At 41.3% G+C, this 21,006-nt stretch overlaps 1 protein-coding gene across 5 annotated transcripts in view; it reads right to left on the bottom strand.

Moving 5' to 3' along the window:
• pkp4 (plakophilin 4) overlaps nucleotides 1-21,006 on the bottom strand; it is a 93,421-nt gene that overhangs the window by 27,969 nt on the left and 44,446 nt on the right. For 2 of the 5 annotated variants that reach the window (XM_084361865.1, XM_084361868.1), the window contains 6 exons: nucleotides 19,191-19,225; nucleotides 12,773-12,904; nucleotides 12,192-12,385; nucleotides 11,074-11,656; nucleotides 9,165-9,191; nucleotides 1,101-1,271 (listed from right to left, as the gene is read on the bottom strand). In XM_084361865.1, coding sequence (XP_084217991.1) covers nucleotides 1,101-1,271; nucleotides 9,165-9,191; nucleotides 11,074-11,656; nucleotides 12,192-12,385; nucleotides 12,773-12,904; nucleotides 19,191-19,225 — 1,142 coding nt within the window. The remainder of the gene's footprint in view (nucleotides 1-1,100; nucleotides 1,272-9,164; nucleotides 9,192-11,073; nucleotides 11,657-12,191; nucleotides 12,386-12,772; nucleotides 12,905-19,190; nucleotides 19,226-21,006) is intronic. The other 3 variants (XM_084361866.1, XM_084361867.1, XM_084361869.1) reach the window with 3 other exon arrangements.

The raw sequence follows: 21,006 nt of genomic DNA, 5'->3' as shown, positions 1-21,006 counted from the left end.
ACTGCTAATCTTGACCTGTGTGACTCCACTGCATGAAGACACAGCACGGGGAAAGGGGAGAGAAGATGACGGGGGATAAGAAAACCAAATAGAGTTTCTGGTAAAAACACTGTGGATCATTTTTATACTAACAACATCAATCCAGACAGGGCAGGAGGAAGGGAATAATGACCAACACAACCCTTATTTAGGGCATATGATATTATTTAAAAATCCCCCTTTAAATTCCCCTTAAATATTTGACTTTTTAAAATTAACTTTACCTAGCTAGGTGCAATAGCTCGAAGAACACCGTACATGCTGATCAAGCATCTAGTAATGACAGATTACCTCATGTACTGATGAACTGTAAATCAAAATAAAGGTGATTGCAACACAAATAGCCTATAAGTTGTAAAATAATTATTCAGCGGTTGTTTTACAAAAACATGTTGTTTTCTTGTGGCCTGGCAGCAAAGAGGCCGAAAATGATCGTATTTCAGAGAAAATTATCGTCCGCGAGTCACAACCACAAGAACAAAGAGGTGTAAATGTGTAATTTTACAGAACAGGTGTTTAAATAAATTACTGGGCTTACTGGTGCATTCAAAACTAGAGGTGTGGAAATTTCTTGATTATAACATGCATCGATGCAGAGACGTAGCATAAGTGGGAGTCTGCAGTTGATTGTTGATTTTATGGCCTTGGCTGAACAACAAAAACAACAAAGTTGTAAAGTTACATAGCAACATTGCGCATTTAGCAAGAACTGTTTAAATGAAATCATGTTGCAAAGTTTTCTTAGGGTCTCTTGGATGTTCAGGACAAATTTCAACCCAGTCCAGTAAGAAATAAGCAATTGCTGAGGGTCAGAATACACATGTGCAGACTATGACACCTCTTCAACACCTAATTCTTACACCTCAAATATCTGAATCAATTCACTTTTGCTTTAAGTTATCTCTGAGAGCTTTCTTTTGGTTATGGAAAATAAACAATAGTTGGTAGTGATGTCTTATCGCGAGTGTTAGACACAAACTTTGGCATTTGATGTCATTACAAGGGGACAGCCCATAGATTAGATGCTTATAATATAACCGTATAAATAGTGTGGGACCAACCTGAGGTGCTCCTGTAGAGGGTGCCCCCCTGGGTGTGGCTCGGGCTGCGGTACAATGGGCCCTGGAACGTCCGATCCTCGTAGATTGGTGCAATGTGGCGGTCCGGGGATATGGCTGACCTTAAATCCTGGCCCAGCTGGCTGTGCTGACTGGCATATGAGCTCCGTACTCCTGAAGATGTAGCAGAGCGGTTAGCGGATAAGTGGTTAGCAGATAAGCATTTAGCAGCAGAATGGTGTTCTGATTGGACAGACAGCCTCATAACTGAAGTGTCAAAGGTTTGAGTGCCGTAAGAGCAAAGATCGGTCAATCAATTCCCCTGTGTCCTGTCAAAGTGTCACTGAGCAAGACACTGAATGACTTTCAGCTTATTTACTGTAATTCTTTCTGGATGGCAGTATCAGCTAAATGTCTGAAACATATCAGAGTGCTAAGTAAGGCGAATATGACAAGAAACAGAAATAGGAAGGGAGGTGTTTTTTCGCTTTATATTACCTCATTTTTTATAGCATGCTTGTATTATACTATCAAATTATTTTCCCTTCACTTTCTAGGCAGCCATTGCTTTCCATTTATTCTGTGATGGTACAGAAAACAGCTCAAGAGACTTCACACTTGCGTAAGTTGGGTAATCAATCATATTAAACAGCATGTCTGCTTTAATTGTTGTCAAAGTTACAGTAATGTCATTGTTGCACGGTAACGCAGTGCACTGATTTGCAAAGTCTGCTCTGCATTACCATACAACAATGATGAGACCATGGCAAAAAATAAAAGCAGATGTGATGTTCACTGTGACCTCTCTCATGCAAGTTAATTTTGATACTGGCTGGAAATGAATGGGAACCAGTATGCTGCAAGAAAGGTAGGATTTTATTTCCCTTTAATTAAAATTTAAAGGAGCTCTGTGGAACTTTTATGTTGTGCTGGGAGGCCGGTCGTTAGTTTTCGTTAGCGAACTAAATTTCTTAACCAATATCAGCTACTGTTGCTCCCTGTTAGCGGAGCAGGGAGAGGCACTGAGACAAGGCACTGGAGAACATGCATAAAATCACATCGTGTCACGGAAAATCTGACCCAAGTTCTTAACCAAGAAATCCACAGTCCAGCAGCGTTTAACAGCTTAAACAAATTGTCCACAGGCTTGTATAGGCCCTTTAAAAGAAGTATGACATGCTTGTTGATATCAGTAATGAATACATATAAAATTAAAAGGTAGTATACACAATACCTATAAATAACAGAAAAATCTAAATTGTGTGACTATTGTACAAAAAGTGTGAGGCTAGAATAATAAAGCATGTTACCATGAATTTGATTTTGTCACACTAACTAAAGACTTATATAATATAGCTATAATATTTTTCCAATTCTCTATAAAGCTACTGAGCCTTGAACACAAAGCCCACTTCAAAGCAGTAGCACTGGCACAGACAGACTGCTGCATTGCCTTGTGTCCTCTGTTGCACTTAAAAATGGCACAAAGGCTAAAGTCCAATAAACTGTGGGTTGAACGGCAAAATTGAAGTACACTGTGAACTTGCCTGGATGGAAATTGGTAGCACTTATACAAAGAACATTGAGTAGAGAAGGACAAAACACCCAACCTTATCATGCCACTGTGGATCTGATGGAACAGTCTGGTATGGTTAAAACACAAATTAAAAATGTTGTTGAAAATGCTAGACCAAGTAGGGTGTGAACCAATCAGAGCATGGCAAGAGCAGATGTTTGGAAAAGTGGAATATGGGAAACAGCTTCTGTAATCAGCAATATGCTAACCTGACAGGGGTGAAAAAAGAAACACGCAGGTGAGTTCTGCAGCTAAAAGTCCCTGTAACAACAGGCCGCAGGAGCAACGTGAAGCGGCAAGTCCGGTATGACTCAGATTCACTCCAGATGTGAAACAATAACAGCATGATGAGGCAACAACATGGTCTAGAACCACAGCTATGAGACTCCTCACCCATCACCTTCCATTATTACTCAACCAACCTCTACTGTTTTTTTCCCTTAAAAAGGTCAGTTTCAGATCGTCAATGTTATTCACCATTCATGTTGATCCTGCTATTTCCAAAAGGTAAATGAGTTCAGATTCATATGTTTTCTGCTCAGATTTAGCTCTGTTTTCTAGTTAGAAAGAAAGACTGAATCCAAAAGTCCACCCTCTGGACTTGCAGTCTTAAGTCATACATATTGTGATGCGTTCACAGTCATCAAGTCAAGTTTGCAAGGGGGTGAGACTGCAAGCCTAATACAAGACAGGCCTAAAGACTACAATAATAAAACACATTTTGATTACCTCTACAGTCTATGTTTTAATAAAATAACTGTTTTACACATTCAAAATAAGTTCTACAATGTCACGTCCGTATTGCAACAAATTTTGGGTTCAGTCTGGTGGGACTGCACTCCAAGCAGACGCTGCAGAAAGTCTGCTTTAAGGCCCTTGCGGAGTGGATAAATTATGGGTTTGGACAGCCCTTAGCACTTGCGACCTTCCCCCAAACGCGCCTGCAAAGTCTGCTAGTCTGATGATGACAGGTATTTACAAACATGTAGGAAAATGTTGGAAATATTTCCACGATTTAGTAGAAAAAACGTCTGCGTGACACAGTAATAAGAAGAAATAAGCACATGCAGAGCCATTTTCTAGCCCGTCACTGCAGAGAGCTGGGGTTGATTCTTGATAGAGCTTGGTTGTGTGTTCCTAAAAGCATATTTAGCTGTTTTTTTGTGTTGAACTAGTGAGTACTACTGGCAGATAGGGGTGCCTTCACAGTCATGTGGCGGAACCAGGAGGACAGTGGGAACATGCTGCACTCTACACCCTCCCAGTGAAGCACATCGGTGACAGGTTAAAGGAGCCTGCTGGTTTACACCCTCCCCAGATCAACAATAGGGTTAGCAAGATTAAGAGGGACAAATCTGCAGTAAAACAAAAAACATGTTTAATTAAAACACAGTACAAAATTAAAATCTATGTCTCTGTGTTTGTGTTAAATCTCACATCAGTTAAACTCACTAAACTGTGAAGCCCAGTGGACCAGGATACAGTTGGCAACTAACTGCTCATTGCACATTTCACGAGCCTCCAAACGTCACTTGGGTCCTCTCCAACTGCATGAGCTCAGACGCAGACTGCTGCTCAACAACAACTCTACCATGCAGGACCGGCTAAATGAGGGATTCTTGTCACAGTCTGAGACGGAGGAAATTAATAAATACGAATATTTGCCTCCTCTGGGAGCAGGGCAAGGGAATATCTTAGATATAGATAGCAGGCCAGACTGAGACTAACCTCTGGAGCAACAAGTCTTGAGCAGTTAAGAAGAAGAGCTCGGGGGGGTGGGGTGGGGTTAGCTGCATAACAAATACTAACTACTACTACTGCCCTCTATTGCTCTGGTCTGACAGGGTTAACAGCCATGGACTGAGCTTACTTCTCATACAAAAACACACACATACACTGGTAATAGTATAGTGTAGACTACAGAGTACAGAGTAAATGAGCATTCCCCACCAAAATGATAACAGTCCTGAACTCTGAACAGTGGGTGTCCTTGTCAGGTTTGGCAGTATTTCACTGAACGTTTCTCAGGGCATTTTCAGGCCTGTATTTCGTTTGCTTTGTCCCGACTCAGAGTTTAATTTGATATAATTGTTACATTTTTTCCCTCGATTCATTCAAAAGTTGGCCTTGTAAGTTGCCCTTGTAAACTTGTAAACAAATGCCACACGCGAGTAGGTTGTTCTCTAATAGTTGTAAATATAACTGGGAAGATTTGCCTCAAAGTGCTTCCTCCTTTTCGTTTTTATCTTCTTTATAATGGACCACTAGCAACCTGTATTGCTTATTGTTTTCAGTTCGTTCATGTGGTTAATACCCCGTTCAGGAGAGCATATAGACAGCAACTAAAGAAAAAAACAGTGTTCTGACACATCTTGTTAGAAGATGTGCTGCCAGAAGAATTTCACTGTCAGAGGTGAGCTCTGGCAGGTGCATACCACCCATAGTTACACAACAATTATTCCTCATCAGGTAAACTACATTAGATTATCATTAATAATCTGTCTATTATCAGTCTGTGGAACAATCTGTCGACTACATCAGATCTGCATGCTCAGATCACAGCTCAAGACCCACCCCTTCTGTTGGCTTTTGATCGTACTTAAATTGTTACTAATAAATGGGCTCTCATAATGTTTCTTTTAGTAGTTTTTACATTCCTCTGGGATTTTATCTGGCATGATATTTTATTGTGTGTTCTGTTGAGCTTTATTTGTGATTAGTTCAAATGCTAGCTATTCAATGCGAAGAAGCGTTTTCTAAATACTAACTTAAGTTAAACTTATAAAACAAATAAAAGTTTCCTTGAATTTTTATTTTATCAGCAGCTGTCTGTTTAAACAAACTGAGTTGTAAACAGAGGCCAGTCATTGCAGCTCCCCCCCCACTTTTCACCTGTGTCTGTCAGTTGGTTTGTCATAAGGATTTCACAAAAACTACCGATTGGATTTCCAGGAAACATGGATGGCGGATGGGTCTGGGCCCAGAATAGAACCACCTAACTTTTGGTGCAGATTCTGGATAAAGGGACGGATCAATCATTGGGCGTTTTTCAACATTTTTGTTAAATTCACAGGGAATAATGCATGGATCTTGATGAAAAATCTGGTGTTTTCATGTGGCTTGTATCTATGCGAGTAAAAAAAAAAGGACTGAGATTTTTTGTTTTTTTGTGGTTGTGTCTTAATTACCAAATCTGTTCTTTACTTTGACTATGCAACAGGTTGTCCCCTGACAACAGCACTTCACCTCCCCCTCCCAACCACCCTACTTCAATAGGCCACCCTGCATTGTTTAATTCCTGGGCTGAACATCAATCCCATTCCACAGTGGCTACCAGGTTTTTTCTCCATAGTCGCAGACTTGGTGGTTGCTTGGTGGGGAAACCAGTCATTTCAATTAACCATTCAAAAGAAATTGTTTTTCAACACCGTTTTAATAAAAGCAATGAGCCACTTAATGCAATGCTTTTAGAGCAGCTTAGAGGGTTTCGGGCACTCCAGGGCAAACATCTCTTAGCTTTTAGCGTGTTCTCTTGTGGCTTTTCGCTAAATGAACCATTTTAGCTGCAATATAAACTGCAGGTTCACAATATTAAACTTATCAATGGACTGTATTAAATACCCAAATAGCTTTGAGGCACAAAGGAACTTAAATATGAACTACATATAAACAAGTACTGTGAAATGGCAGTCGTGCTGTAGTGCAGGATAGGGAGTAAAAACCGAGCAAAACTGAATAATGCTGCTGCTGTAGTGCCACACTCAAAAGCCCAGGAAGGGTTTCAGCCTCTGTGGCAGTGCACACAATAGCCACTAGCAGCAGCTTGGCATGAAATCAGTTCAGCTTCTCTTGTTCAAAGGTTTAAAAAGAAGAGAGGGGAGGTATTGGGGAGACATAAGGAAAGGCGGGAGCAACGGAGAAGAAAGCAGGAGAGAATATAAGAGGGGGAGGAAAAAGAAAGGATGAGAATGAAAGGAAGGTTAATGAGGCAGCCAAGGACCACCAGAGACTTCTCATCCCGTGTAAAGCCTGGCCACATGAACCGCGCTTTTTGGCACAGCTGTGACCGAGCGCGAGGGACAGAATCTACCAGACACAGGAGCCTCAGTGCATATCTCTACCTCTCAGCAGCCCCACTCCTGAAAGTAGCAACATTCAAACAACCTTAGAGAAGACTAATCCGTCTGCCTTCTGTATTCTGCTCCCCTGACAGAGGGGTCTGCAGTCACTTCTAAAAGCATCTGCAAATTGTCAGGGAGAAATAACATACTGCTGTCTATGGAGGATGAATGGCCCACATTCCTGGTGCGTTATAGTCATTTAATTCTCCCCCCTCAGCCCTCTCACCGTGGCTTTAACAGATTACACTTGGCAGAGGCTAGATGAAGGGCGGTGGCGGCTTGGCGCGTGCTTGCTCTGGAGAAACAAACACTTAAATGGATGCAGCTGACTGCGTTCCTCAACAAAAATCATTTTCAAGAACCCTCTGCAAACAAGCAGGAGAACTGGCGTGATCACCAGCAAAATCATTGAGAATAGCTGTATAAACAGAGAGTACCGTGGCTGAGACTACCACTGGCTGTCATGCAGGTATGCCATTTCCCCTTGCTCTTTCTTCATCCAACTCTGCTCTGAAATGGACATGGGGCGTAATGAGCACATTATTAGAGACAATTTGTCTTCATTTTTCAGCAACGAAGGGAAGGTAAGACTTCCTGCCAATGACAGTGCAAGGAGCGGAGCCAGGTAGGAGGTAGGAACAAAGAAGGGATTGGAAAGAAAAGAGCACGAGATAGGTGAAGACAGTAAATACACATGAAGGGATAGAAGAAAACAGAGGAAAACACAAAATATGTAAGAGGAAAGGAGCGGTGAGTAGTGGAGGCAAAATAACATTTTCTGATAGATACCGACAGGAAGCCACCGACAGCAACAATATCAAGGTTAGGCTGTCGGATGGTGTTTGCCAAATCCTTGCAATTGAGCCAGATCATGTGATCACCCCATTTCCTTCCACCATGGCTCATCAAACACTGACAAATTACTATATTAGGGGTAAGGCCTCACTGAAGTGTATATGAGAGAGCGGGCAGGGGGTGAGAAGAGGGAGGATGTGTGAGGGATGCTTTACCAGAGAGAGGAGAACTAGGCTGGTGTCTCTGCTCAGAGGACAGACACTGAAAACCCATTTGTGTCTGCTTGAGACACCATCACTCATGGCACTGTGACATAACTGCCTACTTACAGGAACCTGCAAATGCTGTGGAAAATGAACGCCTGAGAGAAGGGTAACGCGTCCCCAAAAGAGGAGGAATTCTTGCAACGAGGGGTCACAAAGTCTCTGTCATTTAATCATGGTTGGGATTTCTACGGTCCAATAAAGAGCAGATTGATATCTGTTACAGGCGACCTGTGCCAACAAGGCTGGGAAACAAATCTCTACAGCTATCTGAAAAAAGTACCAACCCGCTTTAGTACACTAAAAGCTTGTTTCCACCAACAATCCAGGTAAATTCAGTTCAATTTATTACACATTACAACGGTTATTTTAGCGGATCCACAGTTTGTTTCCTTGTTGTAATAATCGACTACGTGTGTGTGCTGTGCATGGTAAGTGTGTGGTACCACTAGAGATGTAAATGCGAATGAAACAGAGGGTACAAAAAGGCTACCAGTTTGTATATGTCATTCAGGCATATGCAAGTTAATACATGCATCAGCTTCTCAAAAGTTAGAAGCAATTTCCCTTGTTGTTTCCCAACTGCCGGAAAAGTTCATTTAAGAATAATGTTACTGATGGAAATGCAAAACAGATCTTATGTTTCAGTACAGACACTTACCACAGGTTATATATGGGTTCAAAGGGTACTATACCAAAAGAGCTTTGGTGGAAAAGCAGCTTAGGAATGGGGAGTTTGTGGGTCCGAGTTGCTAGCACAAGAACTAATTTATGAAATACAGTGTGTTTGTTGTTAAATCCAATATATGTAGCTCAAATTGTCTATTTGATTTTATTGCTTAAAAGTTTACCCACATTTAGTATTAATCTTCCAATATTATGCTCGCATTATTTTTCTCATACTGTCTATTAATAAGCATCTCTATTCACTACAGGAGCTCCGTTTCAGCTCCTGTCTCTTTAAGGCGCCCACTGCCAAAAAGCCCAATCTGCTCTGATTGGTCAACTTTCACAGGCCTGAGCAGGCATTGCCCAAGATGATTCAGTATCAACTCTGCCACACAACCTTGTGATATTGCAACCTTACAGAAATTTGATCAGCCGTCTGATTTATATAGGGCTAAAACCAAAAGATGAATATAGCTTTGGAATTACATGAATTACATGCAATGGTTACAATGGCAAGCTGTTGGAGATGGCAATTTCACCGAGAACAAATACAAAAGAGATGTGTACATGCAGCACCGACATGCAAACACAGAGCACTGAGGATGATGGGAAACCGATGTCACAAACAACCAAAAATGTTCACCTTGAACGTCATCATCAACCAGGGCATCTGAGGATATCCCCAGGCAGCATGAAGTCAAGCAGACAACAGTCTATTAACCTTGGAACAATAATATAGTGATTTGCTAAAAAATGCTTCTTTTACCTTTGGAGGAAAACAAAAATGGACCTCGGCTTGGAGCACTTACAAAACACTTCTTTCATGTCCTTCTCCCGCTGAAAAGCGTTCACGTCTTACTGAAATATGAACTGTGGTTTTTATTATTTGTCAAAGCTACATCCTTATCTACAGGAGATACCTTAAAACATGAGGGCTGAGCATGAATCAGCACAGGCTGGCCTCTTCCTTTTTGCTGTGTGGAAAAATTGGTTGGCTCCAGATTTGGGACAAGATAAATGTTTGGCTAGAAATAGCCAGTGTTTGTTTTTTGCCTCTTTACCTCTCCTAAAAGAATGACATACAGGCTAGTTTAGGCAGGCACGCTCTCCAATTACCATCTTCCTGATATCAACTCACCTCAATAATTCTGAAGAATTTACACACACACACACACACACACACACACACACACACACACACACACACACACACACACACACACACACTTCTTTTTTCCTTGGTGAGTGCCAAAGATATAACCTTGATAAGGCACCTATGAAAATAGTGAAGCTTGAAGGAAATCCATTATGTGTGGAAATGTTTTCTTCTACCTTCTATTTCAGTGCATAGAGACACCTCCTTTTGTATTAAGTTAAAACTTATTAAACCTTTTCACATAAGAATTTAACATTAACCAATACTTTTGGTTGAACTTGCTCAAATTAAAGAGTAACTTAACAGCAGCAGGAAATCTTGTTTTTTTTTTTTACTTCCAGTGGTTTAACTTTTCACGTCTTCTCACCAGAGCGATGTAAAAATGTACTGCTAACCACACTGTTGGGTGTGGTTAGAGGTGCAACAGAGTACCAGAGAGGGTGGTGAAACACTGCTTTCCAGGCTGGTGTTAAGTTACTCTCGAAGCTAACTGTATGCAGGCTCACAATGTTTCAGAGACAAAAATATAAAATTAACCTAATGGGCATGTGCACATATATGAACCTTATGTTTTGCTGGTCTTTGTGTGACGTGTACAAAATGTTCAAACATGTGAGGAATGTCTTTTCATGGCCACATACTAGCTAAGGGCTACTAGATTGTTGTTTCCAACTCTATTGTCAACAACAAAACAATGACCAGCAGTCTGATATCATCTTTGAGCTAATATTTGTCCTCTTGCGGGAACGATGGCTTGGCTAAACTCCAAGACAACAGCTGACCTCACAGTTATTGTTTATGTTCAGGTTCAGTATACTGAGCACAGAGCCAACGGCAAGCCTATAAAAGTATCAATGTATCACTGTCCAAATATTTACAGCCTGCACTACAAATCCTCTACTCAAGGAAATCACAAGAATGTACGAAAAGCAATAATGTTACAGCCTTCACTGAATTACTTGAGGTTTACATACAGGAAACACAAAATACCCCTTTTAAAATCTGTTAATTACATTATATCTTGCATATTACATTATTTCAAAGGAAAAGAAATTCTGACTATGTTGAAGCACTTTATCTCTATGTACTGTATGCCCTTTTATTCATTTTGGAAGTTAGCACACAAACACACAATGACACAGTGATTCACACAGCTATGCGCCAGAGGAAAAGAAGGGATATCGGGGCAAAATAAAGAGGAAATCACTATGTACTGTACTCTTTGCCTCTTCCTGATTTGACAGAGGGTATTTTCACTCTTGCCCTTAGATCTTTTTATATAAAACACTTGAGCACAGATATACAGACATTTGAAACTAGTTACTCTAAGTGAGTTAGAGCAGGCTGTTCAGCTAATACAATATAAATGTCAGTGTGTGTGTATGCGTCTGAGCACCTGTGAGGCTGTCAGGTCGCGTCATCCTCTCGTAAATGTCGTAACTCTGGGGTCCATAGGGGTCGGTGTTGTGGAGCATGGAGCGAGGCAGAGTGGAGCTGTAGTGCTGGGGCACGGCGGTCATAGTGGCCCTGACCGGAGACGACGAGTGACTCGGCTGCTTGGTCAGCGGGGGGTTGACCCCGTCCACCATCGTCAGAGGCGAGCCCATGCGGCCTGATGTTGAACCTGCAGAGGCCTGATAGGGCGAGGTTGTGCGGCTGGCACTGCCCGATCGCGAGTTCGTGGAGCCCATGCGTCGCAGTGCAGCAGGGGAGTTTTTCTGCGTGGTGTAGGGCGAGCCGCTGCCACCGCCGCCGGTGCTACTGCTGCGCTGGGCTGAGGGCAAGGTTGTGGAGAAGATGCTGGAGAGGGGTTTGGGTTCGGTTACGATGGGGGAGCCGTAGGCACTGCCAACTGAGGTACGCAGGGAGCCGCGGGAGGGGGACATACTGCTAGTGTAGGCTGGCGAGTGAGAGCGAGAAGGCACTGAGCTGACCCTCCGCATAGCACGGCCAGGCACTGCTGTTGTCACTGCTGGAACCTGCGAGTCAGAGAGAAAACAATATGTCTTCATGCATTTGTTACTTCAGTCCTTAAGGAGCTATAAAAACATGTTTAACTCCCTGCTATAAATTTACTTCTGCAATGACAATTAAATGCTAAACAGCACAGCATTACACAAACCAATTCATTACAGGGCATGACTGTACTCTGGGCCATATTTATTTTCTCTTTTCCACCCCTCTCTGTTGTGTGTGATAGTGCCATTTGGTTTCTCAGTGGTGTGTGTGTGCAACGCTGTATGAAGCATGATTGTGTCTCAGTATACTGTTTACCTTCTGTGCCTTTAAGTGTTACATTGCTACCTTCACAGAAACACATGCAAAAGCATTTCTATTTTGTTGTCATGAATTAAAAGATTAGAATCAGTTATGTAATTAAACTTTCGGAGCCCTTGAACACCGTGAAAAGACTGGTTAATTAAAAAACGCTGTGTATATCCAAAGATAAGTCTTCACCGATATTTTTTGTGCCTGACAACAGCAATATGTTGTATGTGCAGTTGCTGGCAGTACCTGGGCTGAAGCCTGGCCCTCGGCCCTGGCATTCCTCACTAGGGTACCAGTGCCAGCACCGGGGAAGGAGTGCTGCATCCTCAGCTCAGCCTTGCCCAGATTCTGGCTGCTGTGGTAGCCGCTGCTGGCATCCTGGTAGCCGCTGTCCGAGTACGAGTTCATCTGAGTGGAGCTACGTGAATTCCCCGCGGACCCTGAGAGAGAGAGCATGACAGAAAATGCAGAGAGATAGAGGAGAGAGGGGAGGGAGACAGAGACATCATAAATGGTTTCATAATAGACACGACCTTTACCTAGACAGGATTACTAATGACAAACGGCACAGGAGGGGGAGAAATGTTCTCCCATCCTATAATTCAGTGTGCCTTGGTACATAATTCAGCCTTCATAAGCTGTGATGATGAATCAGTTGTAAGCAGTGACACTCAGAGTATCAAGGCAAAGGTGCGAGACAAAACAGTGCTCTGCATCATCAAAAGAGAAGTAACAGGAAACAATTTGTAGCTGAGGATTCGCAGAAAATGAAGAAGTGACTGAAAGAAAAGAGGGCTGCAGAAGATGGAGAGAAGGTAATAACAGACCCTCACTTTCATGGAGGGAGGACTGCTCCGGGGAGTACAGAGACACCTGCTCTGACTCAGTCTTGATGCGGTAGCTGGGCGACTGGGAGCTGTCAGTCACCCGAGACTTGGCGTCCCCTGAGGCAGAGGCATCTGGGAAGACAGAGCAGATCAGGGAGTCAGTCACAGAGGAAGAGGTTTAAGTCTGAAACAATTATATAGTTTTGGCTTTGGATGGAAAGATTACAATAGTCATTAAAGCAGTCAATAATGTTTTGAGTTGAGAGGAAACGATAACAGACAATGATTTCTGCAACATTAGTTTCATGTTTGTGTACAGTTGGGAGTCATTAAATTTTACTACCATACTAATTCGGGAAGGCTAAATTGTGAAGCACGTCACTTCAACAGTGTATACAGTCATGCTCCAAATAGTTTCACTGCTTTCAACATTTCCCGTCACCACTCCCCCTCTCTTCATGCACGACAACAACCAGTGTGGCAAACAAGAGCTGGAATTAGCCTCCTAATGTCTCTGTGCACATTGTTCACTCATAATCACAATCTAGTTAAGCGTGACCAGTGTCAATGGGTTACTCCGCAATCACTAGAACAATAGGCAGCAAGCGGCAGGGGGGACAGGGAGGCAAACATTGGCAGCCAGGGTCTGACGAATCCTGCCTGGTTAGCTGGTGTGAGAATGAAAGCTGAACCCCGTGAAGAAGCCGCTTTGTTGCCTGAGCTGACCTGTTGAATAAACCCGTTGACACATCGGACTAATGTGTCTGACAACCTGGCACCTTGCACTCCCTCCTCTGAAGATTTAACAGTGGTGGCCTGTTTACAGATGGGACTCAAGCAGGTCTTGAGTCATATTGCTAGAATACACATTGACCTTAAAAAAATCTAGTCAGTATCAAAAATTCTCACTTTTTGCCAACTGTGTCACTTTCAAAAGTGCTGTGATTTGTAATTCAACATACAAGCCATCACACTACACACATGGAGCAGTGTGTGTGTGTCAGTCTTAATGCTGCTCATCATCCACATTTCTCTCCCTCCCTCTTCTTCCTTTTCTGTCAGAATCAGCTGCGTATGGGCTTTTAACCAACCAAATATTCCTCGATCTTCTCAAGCCAACCATGCTGTTGCTGCCAAATTTTAAATCTGTTCTCCTCTCTGCTGCAATTGTTGCAACCCTAGTCTATCCCATTTACCTCATGTGCCCCAGGTCTGAGCTCCCCACAAGCTAGCTCCTTTCAAATCAATTCAGATTTCCAACCAACTCCACTACTGCCAGCCTCCAACTCCACTACTGTCAGCCTCTAACTCCACCACTTGCCAGTCTTCATCCGGGGAGTATCCTATACCACACACTGTTTCATCACCCCCCTAAAATACGATGATGTCACGATGGGGTCTAATCGCCAAAGACTATTCACATCTTGTTGTGCATGTCAAAATAATTCTATTTCACTTGAATAAGTCCCTCCTGATTAAAAAAATATTAACCATGAATCATAAATTCGGGCCCTTGTTTCAACATTTGGACTCAATCTAACTCCATTTGTATTTATATATGGATCAGGTCTCTACACCAAATCCTAATTTTTGCATTTCACAACCAAATGTGGATGACATGTATGAGCTTTTGCGTCAAGGGCACTTAGGGTGATTATTAATAGCTATGATAGCTATGATAGAAATGTGGCTGATGTTTCCATTTTATTTCATATGGAAGTTTATATATATATTGTTGGACAGGAATTAATTTGTGAGAAGCATCATGATCTTTTTGAAGGATTCACAACATTTTTCAATGTGATTTTATTTATTTACGAAATCAATTCATTTAAAATGTAGCTAATGAAACCAAAGCATTACAGCTGAGACTTAATTACACTTTTGTAAATCGTGACGGAAGTCTGAAAACTGCATAGTTAAGAAAGATAGGCTATTGAACAGCTTTTCGTTCATGCTAGAGAGAGTCTGAATCTGGTCCAATCCTTCCTGCCTCAACAGATCAACAGGCCTACAGACAAATAACTATGGGACACTGTACAAAATATCATATGAAACCATCTGGAGGGATCATGCCACCTGGGGGTGTTTTTTAACAGTTTGCAGGGGACGCACCCTGCGACAGGCCCGAACATATAGAGAGAAAGCTCAGAGGGTGAAACGAGGGATTTGACATTCTACTGAGTATTTACAGTAAAACAACAAGACAGTTCTATAACATCAAGAAGCATTTACACGTCCTTTAAACCTAAGCAATGACATGACTGAACAAGTCTTTTGTCTCCTTCCATCCTGGCAGTGACTCCGTGTCTGGCACACAGCGTGTCGTTTCGGACCACAGGGTTTTTATACTGAGCCTTGACCCTGTTTGATGAATGAGATGCCAAAAAGCCAGAACAGAGGAGGAGCAGGAAGAGAGGGAGACAGCAAGAAAGACAGAAGCCCCTTTTCTTCACAAGATGAAACATTACTGGCTTCAAATATCCATGTATGGCAGCAGGGTTTTTGGCATTCACAATTAGCTCTCTTATATGTAATAATTTAATGCTGTTATTTTAACACACAACACCACCTCTGAGTATTTTGTTTTCCTACAGACACTGAAGAGCAGAGTTGTCTGTTCTCACAAAGCGCTGAAATTTAAAACTTAATTTTACACTTATTTGCTTCAGTACCCCAGTTGTCTAAGCACCCTGTATCCATCTACTCTCTTGTCTATTATTAATATATAATAATAATGCGCAGTTTACACAGTCCAGCAGCATACAACTGTCTGCATCTCAGAAGAATTTGAATCCTATTTTCTTCACAGGCTGTTTTAAAGGTGTTGTACTGGATTTAAAGAGCAACCTTTAGGTTGTTTCTCTCATTTAATTAAAGAGTTGGAAAATTACATTGATTTCCAAAATTATATCCCTGCAATCTCTACATTACTACAGCAGAGTTGTTATAAAAGAGACAAACATACTGTATCTGCTAGTCGTGTTGTTCCACTGACACGAGCGCACAATTGAAATTCACAACAGTTTCAACTGATTTGGTGTGGCTGCAGATGGAAGAGGAGGATATCACGCTAATGCACAGGATTACCAAGAAAGCCAAGGTTATTCAAACATAGACATTAAAGTCCCAGTTGTTTAAGTGCTCTGGTGGGATGAGCTGACGGTGTCAGGTCACGACACTCTGGATTGAGCCTTAAAAGGAGTTAGTGTTGTGAAACTATGCGCATGTGAAGAAGAAAGTATATCTTGTTTGAAAAGGTGTTTTTAAAATTTGTTTTGGAGCAAAGTTTAAACTTTATAAGCCTGTTTTGATTAGATTATTAGTTATTTTATTGATAGGTCCAGGTGACCAATGAAAGTGAAGTTATGGCTCTATCCCTATTTATTTAGATAGGGGGCTGGTCTTCTTTAGTGCATAATAACTGCCTGGGGACATTGCCAAAATGGCTGCCAAGTGGCAAGACATGCCAGAAAGGACTACAGTGACATCTGGAATCATTTTTGTTTTCGTGTCCACCCTTAACATTTTGACACTGGACGTCACATAATGGAGTGTGGCAAACTTAATTAGCAAAAAAATTGTATTTTAATGCTAATTATCAGACTGGTGAGGATTAAAATACATATTTAAAAGCATATAAAGGGCCACATCCTTATAACTATGACTATTACTACTAACTATTACCCTTGCTAAGAAGGAGTACAGAGAAATAGAGCTCTGTTGTGAGGAGAAGCAGTGGATGGGATGCTACAGTATGCGTGGCAAAAATTGCAATCACATATTAGACAAACCAAAGTACTAGTGGCTGGCTACTTTTTCTTTGAATTTTTGCTATGATGTCTTGTTACATATAACAACATATAAAATCAAATCACTTGGTAAAACAGCATTTTCATTGCACCTTCACAATAAATGCAGTGAGGAATTCAACCTACAAATTGCTCTTTAAACATGTTGAAGAGATAGCAGAGTCTTGTCACTCACATCACCTGTATAAAAAGAGGGATTTACACAAATCCTCAGTATGCTGATTGCCACAGTGGTGGCTGTTAAAAATGACACAGTTCCTGTTTTTGAGCATGATGCTGACATGTTCAACTGTCATGTCTTAAAAAGAACAAAACAGCTAAACAAAAAGAGACAGGGTACAGAAACAGAGACAGCTTTCATCCTGACGTGTTTGTTGTCTACTCTCAGTGGACACGAGGTGTGACTGCATTGACATTTCCTGGGGCTAAAAGGCTCGTTTCCACAGTAACACTTCTATCCCAAACTCTCAGACAGTGGAGACAGGCACTGGCCCACGAGGCCTCCCAGACAAACTCGGCCCATTACACTCTGTGCCACACATCTAAACTTTAATTCATTTAGATTGGAAAAAAGTACATTACCACGTTTGATGAACATTTATCATCTACAGCACAATGAGAAATCAATACCAAGCAAAACAGTGATTGTGATTAGTCCCCGGCTCTGTTCAAACCCTAATGAAATGTATTCAGCGAGGAAATGGGGAGTGGGCCGCAAGTGAGAAACGCGTGTAGTATTAATATTCCCAGTGCATATGTACAACTGTAGCCCCCCATGGGCTCTTCTGACGGGATCGACAATAAAAGATTAATGACCATGGGTGAAATTCGCCAAGTTCCTCTTTGCAATTAATAAGCCATGAAATACATTAGTATACTCAATTCATTATCTGTTTTCTGCTGAAGATCCTTCCAAGGATGTGGACTAAACAAACAGAGACTAAAGGGGTCTGAGAGGGATCCTTCCGCTCCCCATCACTGATGCTGTTGTGTGTGTGAGAGTGGGCTGAAACAGCTTAGATAAATATTAAAACAAGAATACGCCTCAGGCTGCCCATTAATGTAAGCTTGGTTGAAGAGGCTCGCATTAGCAATGATTACTGTGGAAATGTAAAACATGTCTGCACAACACATACACACACAAACACACACTTAATCAAGCCAGTAAAGAAAGATACACACACAGTCTCTAATGTTGATATTAAAGAATAATTCAAAAGCACTTGGCTGAACAGTTAAGCCTTACTTATGTTCCACATGTCACTTTTTTATCACTGTATTATTCAACAGAACTGTCTAGGACAGTTGGACCTCATAAGATAAAGCAAGAATATGTAAGCAGATGGGTATTTATGGTGGTTATTGACCACTGACTATAGGTCTAAATTAGAGTCAAACAGGACCAGAAATTAATATACACTTTGTGAATGTAAGCTAGAGTTGCTACAATTAGTAGATTAATCTTTTAGTTGATAAGTCAATTGAAAGAACCTTTTGCGACTCTTTTGATAATTGATTAATCATTTGACTCATTTTTGGGGCAAAAATATCAAACATTAGCTACTTAAATGTAAGGATTTGCTGGTTTTCTTTGTCATTTATGATTGTACATGAAATGTCTTTGAGTTATGGACTGTTGGTTGAAAAAAGAAGCAATTTGAATATGTCACTGTGGACTCTGGGGATTTGTGATGGCCATTTTTCACAATTTTTGACATTCTATAGACTAAATGATTACTTGATTCATCATAAAAACAATTTGCAGATTAAACAATAATGTAAATAATCAACATGATGATGAGATCAACTTCTTATGAGTATGTGCTCAATAGTATGAGTGACAGGACCAACAGAAAAACACCAATGTGTGATATTTTTTGGACTCTTATCACACTGACGGATAAACCTGTAGTATGAATGTTGCCTCTTGATATAATTTAATATTACAATCTGTTGCGTGGATGTTCCTCCTAGTAATTTTTCTCTTCTTTACAATACCATTGATTCTAGGTATACTGTAATTAACAAGGTTTGTCTCACAAAGTGAAATATACCTGACAAAAGCAATTAAAACTTGTAATTGTTAGTTGAATCCCTAAAGTAAGCTAGCCGTAAACAGAAGATACAGAGCCACAGGTTGCATCAGACAGTGTAGTGAGAAAATAAGTCTAAGTAGGTGGCCTTGTGACCCATCATGTTGCAATAAACCTCTATTGAGTTAGTAGTATTGCTGTTGTGATAAATACTGTTTTGAAGTTTATTTCAGGTTAGGGAGTGCATATACACCAGAGCTGGACCGATACTAGAGTTTTGGGACTGATGCTGATATATTAAGTACACACACACACACACACACACACACACACACACACACACACACACACACACACACACGCACACTCGGAGTATATACGTATATACATTTCCTGCAATGATCTCTTAGATGTGGTTGTTAAAAAGATATGTGTGTAATATACGCAGGGTATTTTACAGTTTTAGAATAAACTTTCACAATAAACTTGGGAAATCTCTATTATACAGTGCACATGGGTTTTTGTTAAGAAGAGGGATAGCTATCCAACAATTAAGTGTGTGTATTGACATACCTGCAGTCCTCCAAGGCAGGGACTTCTCAGACGAGCTGTATGGGGGACAACAGGACATGAAAAAGTCAATACATGACTATAAACCAGAAAAAAACACAGATCACAGATGGTAATCACTGTGTTTGAGATAAAACAGCTAGAGGTTCAGAATATACTGCCTGAGTGCAGATTTAATGTTTACAACTCCGATATAAAGTCCATTCCTGTCATCTGTGTTTATCAAGACCAAAAGGTGCCTTTGGTGACAGCAAGTGTTTTGTTTGATCCTCATCAAAAAACTATAAATGTGGGGCTGGGAGCTTTTCTTCACCTGCAGCTTAAATAAACATGCCAAGCAGAAAAGTACAAAAGGCCAGAGGAGGAATACACCCTGATCGGAGCTGAAACCGAGCACAGACAAGCGAGGCAAGCTACTGAAGTAAATCAGAAGTGATCATACAGTACATTCGCACCCAACCTCACAGCGTCCTGACATCCTGACATAATCCTGACATGCATGCCAGTGTATATTGCAACATAGAGATGCTCAGTCTCCAGAGAATAATGTAGCAGAATAATGGTCCAGCCAGAGAGCAATCGCCGTTTGTGACTATTACTCAGCCACGACCACTGAGGATACCGAGCGAAAACAGAAAGGATCTTGTGACAGCGAGCAGTGATTGATGATGAATCGTCCTGGATCAGTGGGTGAAGGATTATTCACAATGGCAAGCTCAGACCAAGCACCCAGTAGACAATGGCACACATCCCAAAAAGATCCCAGATGAATGTTCAGAATCTGCATACTGCCACAAGCCTTTAATTGCGTCTCTGCGTGCTTGATATTATTTAGAGCTTGTCTGACATAATATTCTCTCACAATTGCTCCGAAACACGCTTGACATTTTTGTTTGCGGTTTTCTAGTGGGCTACACAGTCTTATTGACTCTTCATTTGTTGCACACATTGTTTTAAATAGGGTGAGGCCTGAGGTATTAATGCCTGACAGCAGGAAAGCTACAAGGGAAATGCAGACTCCAACAGCTATCTGGAGTTTTACTGGTGAACCCACTGATGCTGGAAGTATATCATCCCAACTCATACAGGAGCAGGCTTTTGGAAGAATGGTCTTTCCTGCGATCTCGCCATGATAGAGAAAATAGGTCTGCTTCGATAACTGTAGAGCAGGATTTAGATTTCAGACACAAGAATGGTGCATGATCAGGAACTGTCATGCCTTAATTGTATTTCCTACAGTAACTGTGTTTATTCTTTCACTTGAGAATTTAAGTTGAATCTGGGTACTTAACAATATTTTGTCTAATGGCTACTGAATAGGAGACTACCATTGTGCACTGTGTTTATATTCATTCATTTATAGAGTACCAATCTAGCTGAAAAGAAGGTCTGCACTGTTACTGAAAGAGAGAAGATTACTGAGAGTCTATCCATTACTTCACTAATGTTGTCATCGCTATCAACAATCTCTACCAGCATCAGAAACTTGTAGGAGAACAAAAGCAACTTATGCTGACCAATTACAGTTCTTTATCTCTTCATGTACTACCTCTGTTGTTAGCCCAGATGTTCACTGATTGTGATGCAACCTCTTCTATCTCATGGATGACTTATGAAAGCAACATTATGTAGGCGAACGTTGATTCTGGAGAAAGATTGTTAACTTTTGAGTCAGAGACGGGACTATAAGCATGATTTGTGCTATCACAAATCGTTTGAGAGCCAATCCTGGTCCAGTATTTGGCATACACAAGTGCGATGTGGAAAACTGACGCCTCCAGTGCACATACACTGAGAATGGACTTTTTGAAGTAGGAGA

Source organism: Pagrus pagrus (assembly GCF_965226575.1).
Source record: "Pagrus pagrus genome assembly, chromosome: 9".
Lineage (NCBI taxonomy): Eukaryota > Metazoa > Chordata > Actinopteri > Spariformes > Sparidae > Pagrus > Pagrus pagrus.
The sequence above is the reverse complement of the archived record's forward strand: the minus strand, read 5'-3'. Positions and strand labels throughout refer to the sequence as shown.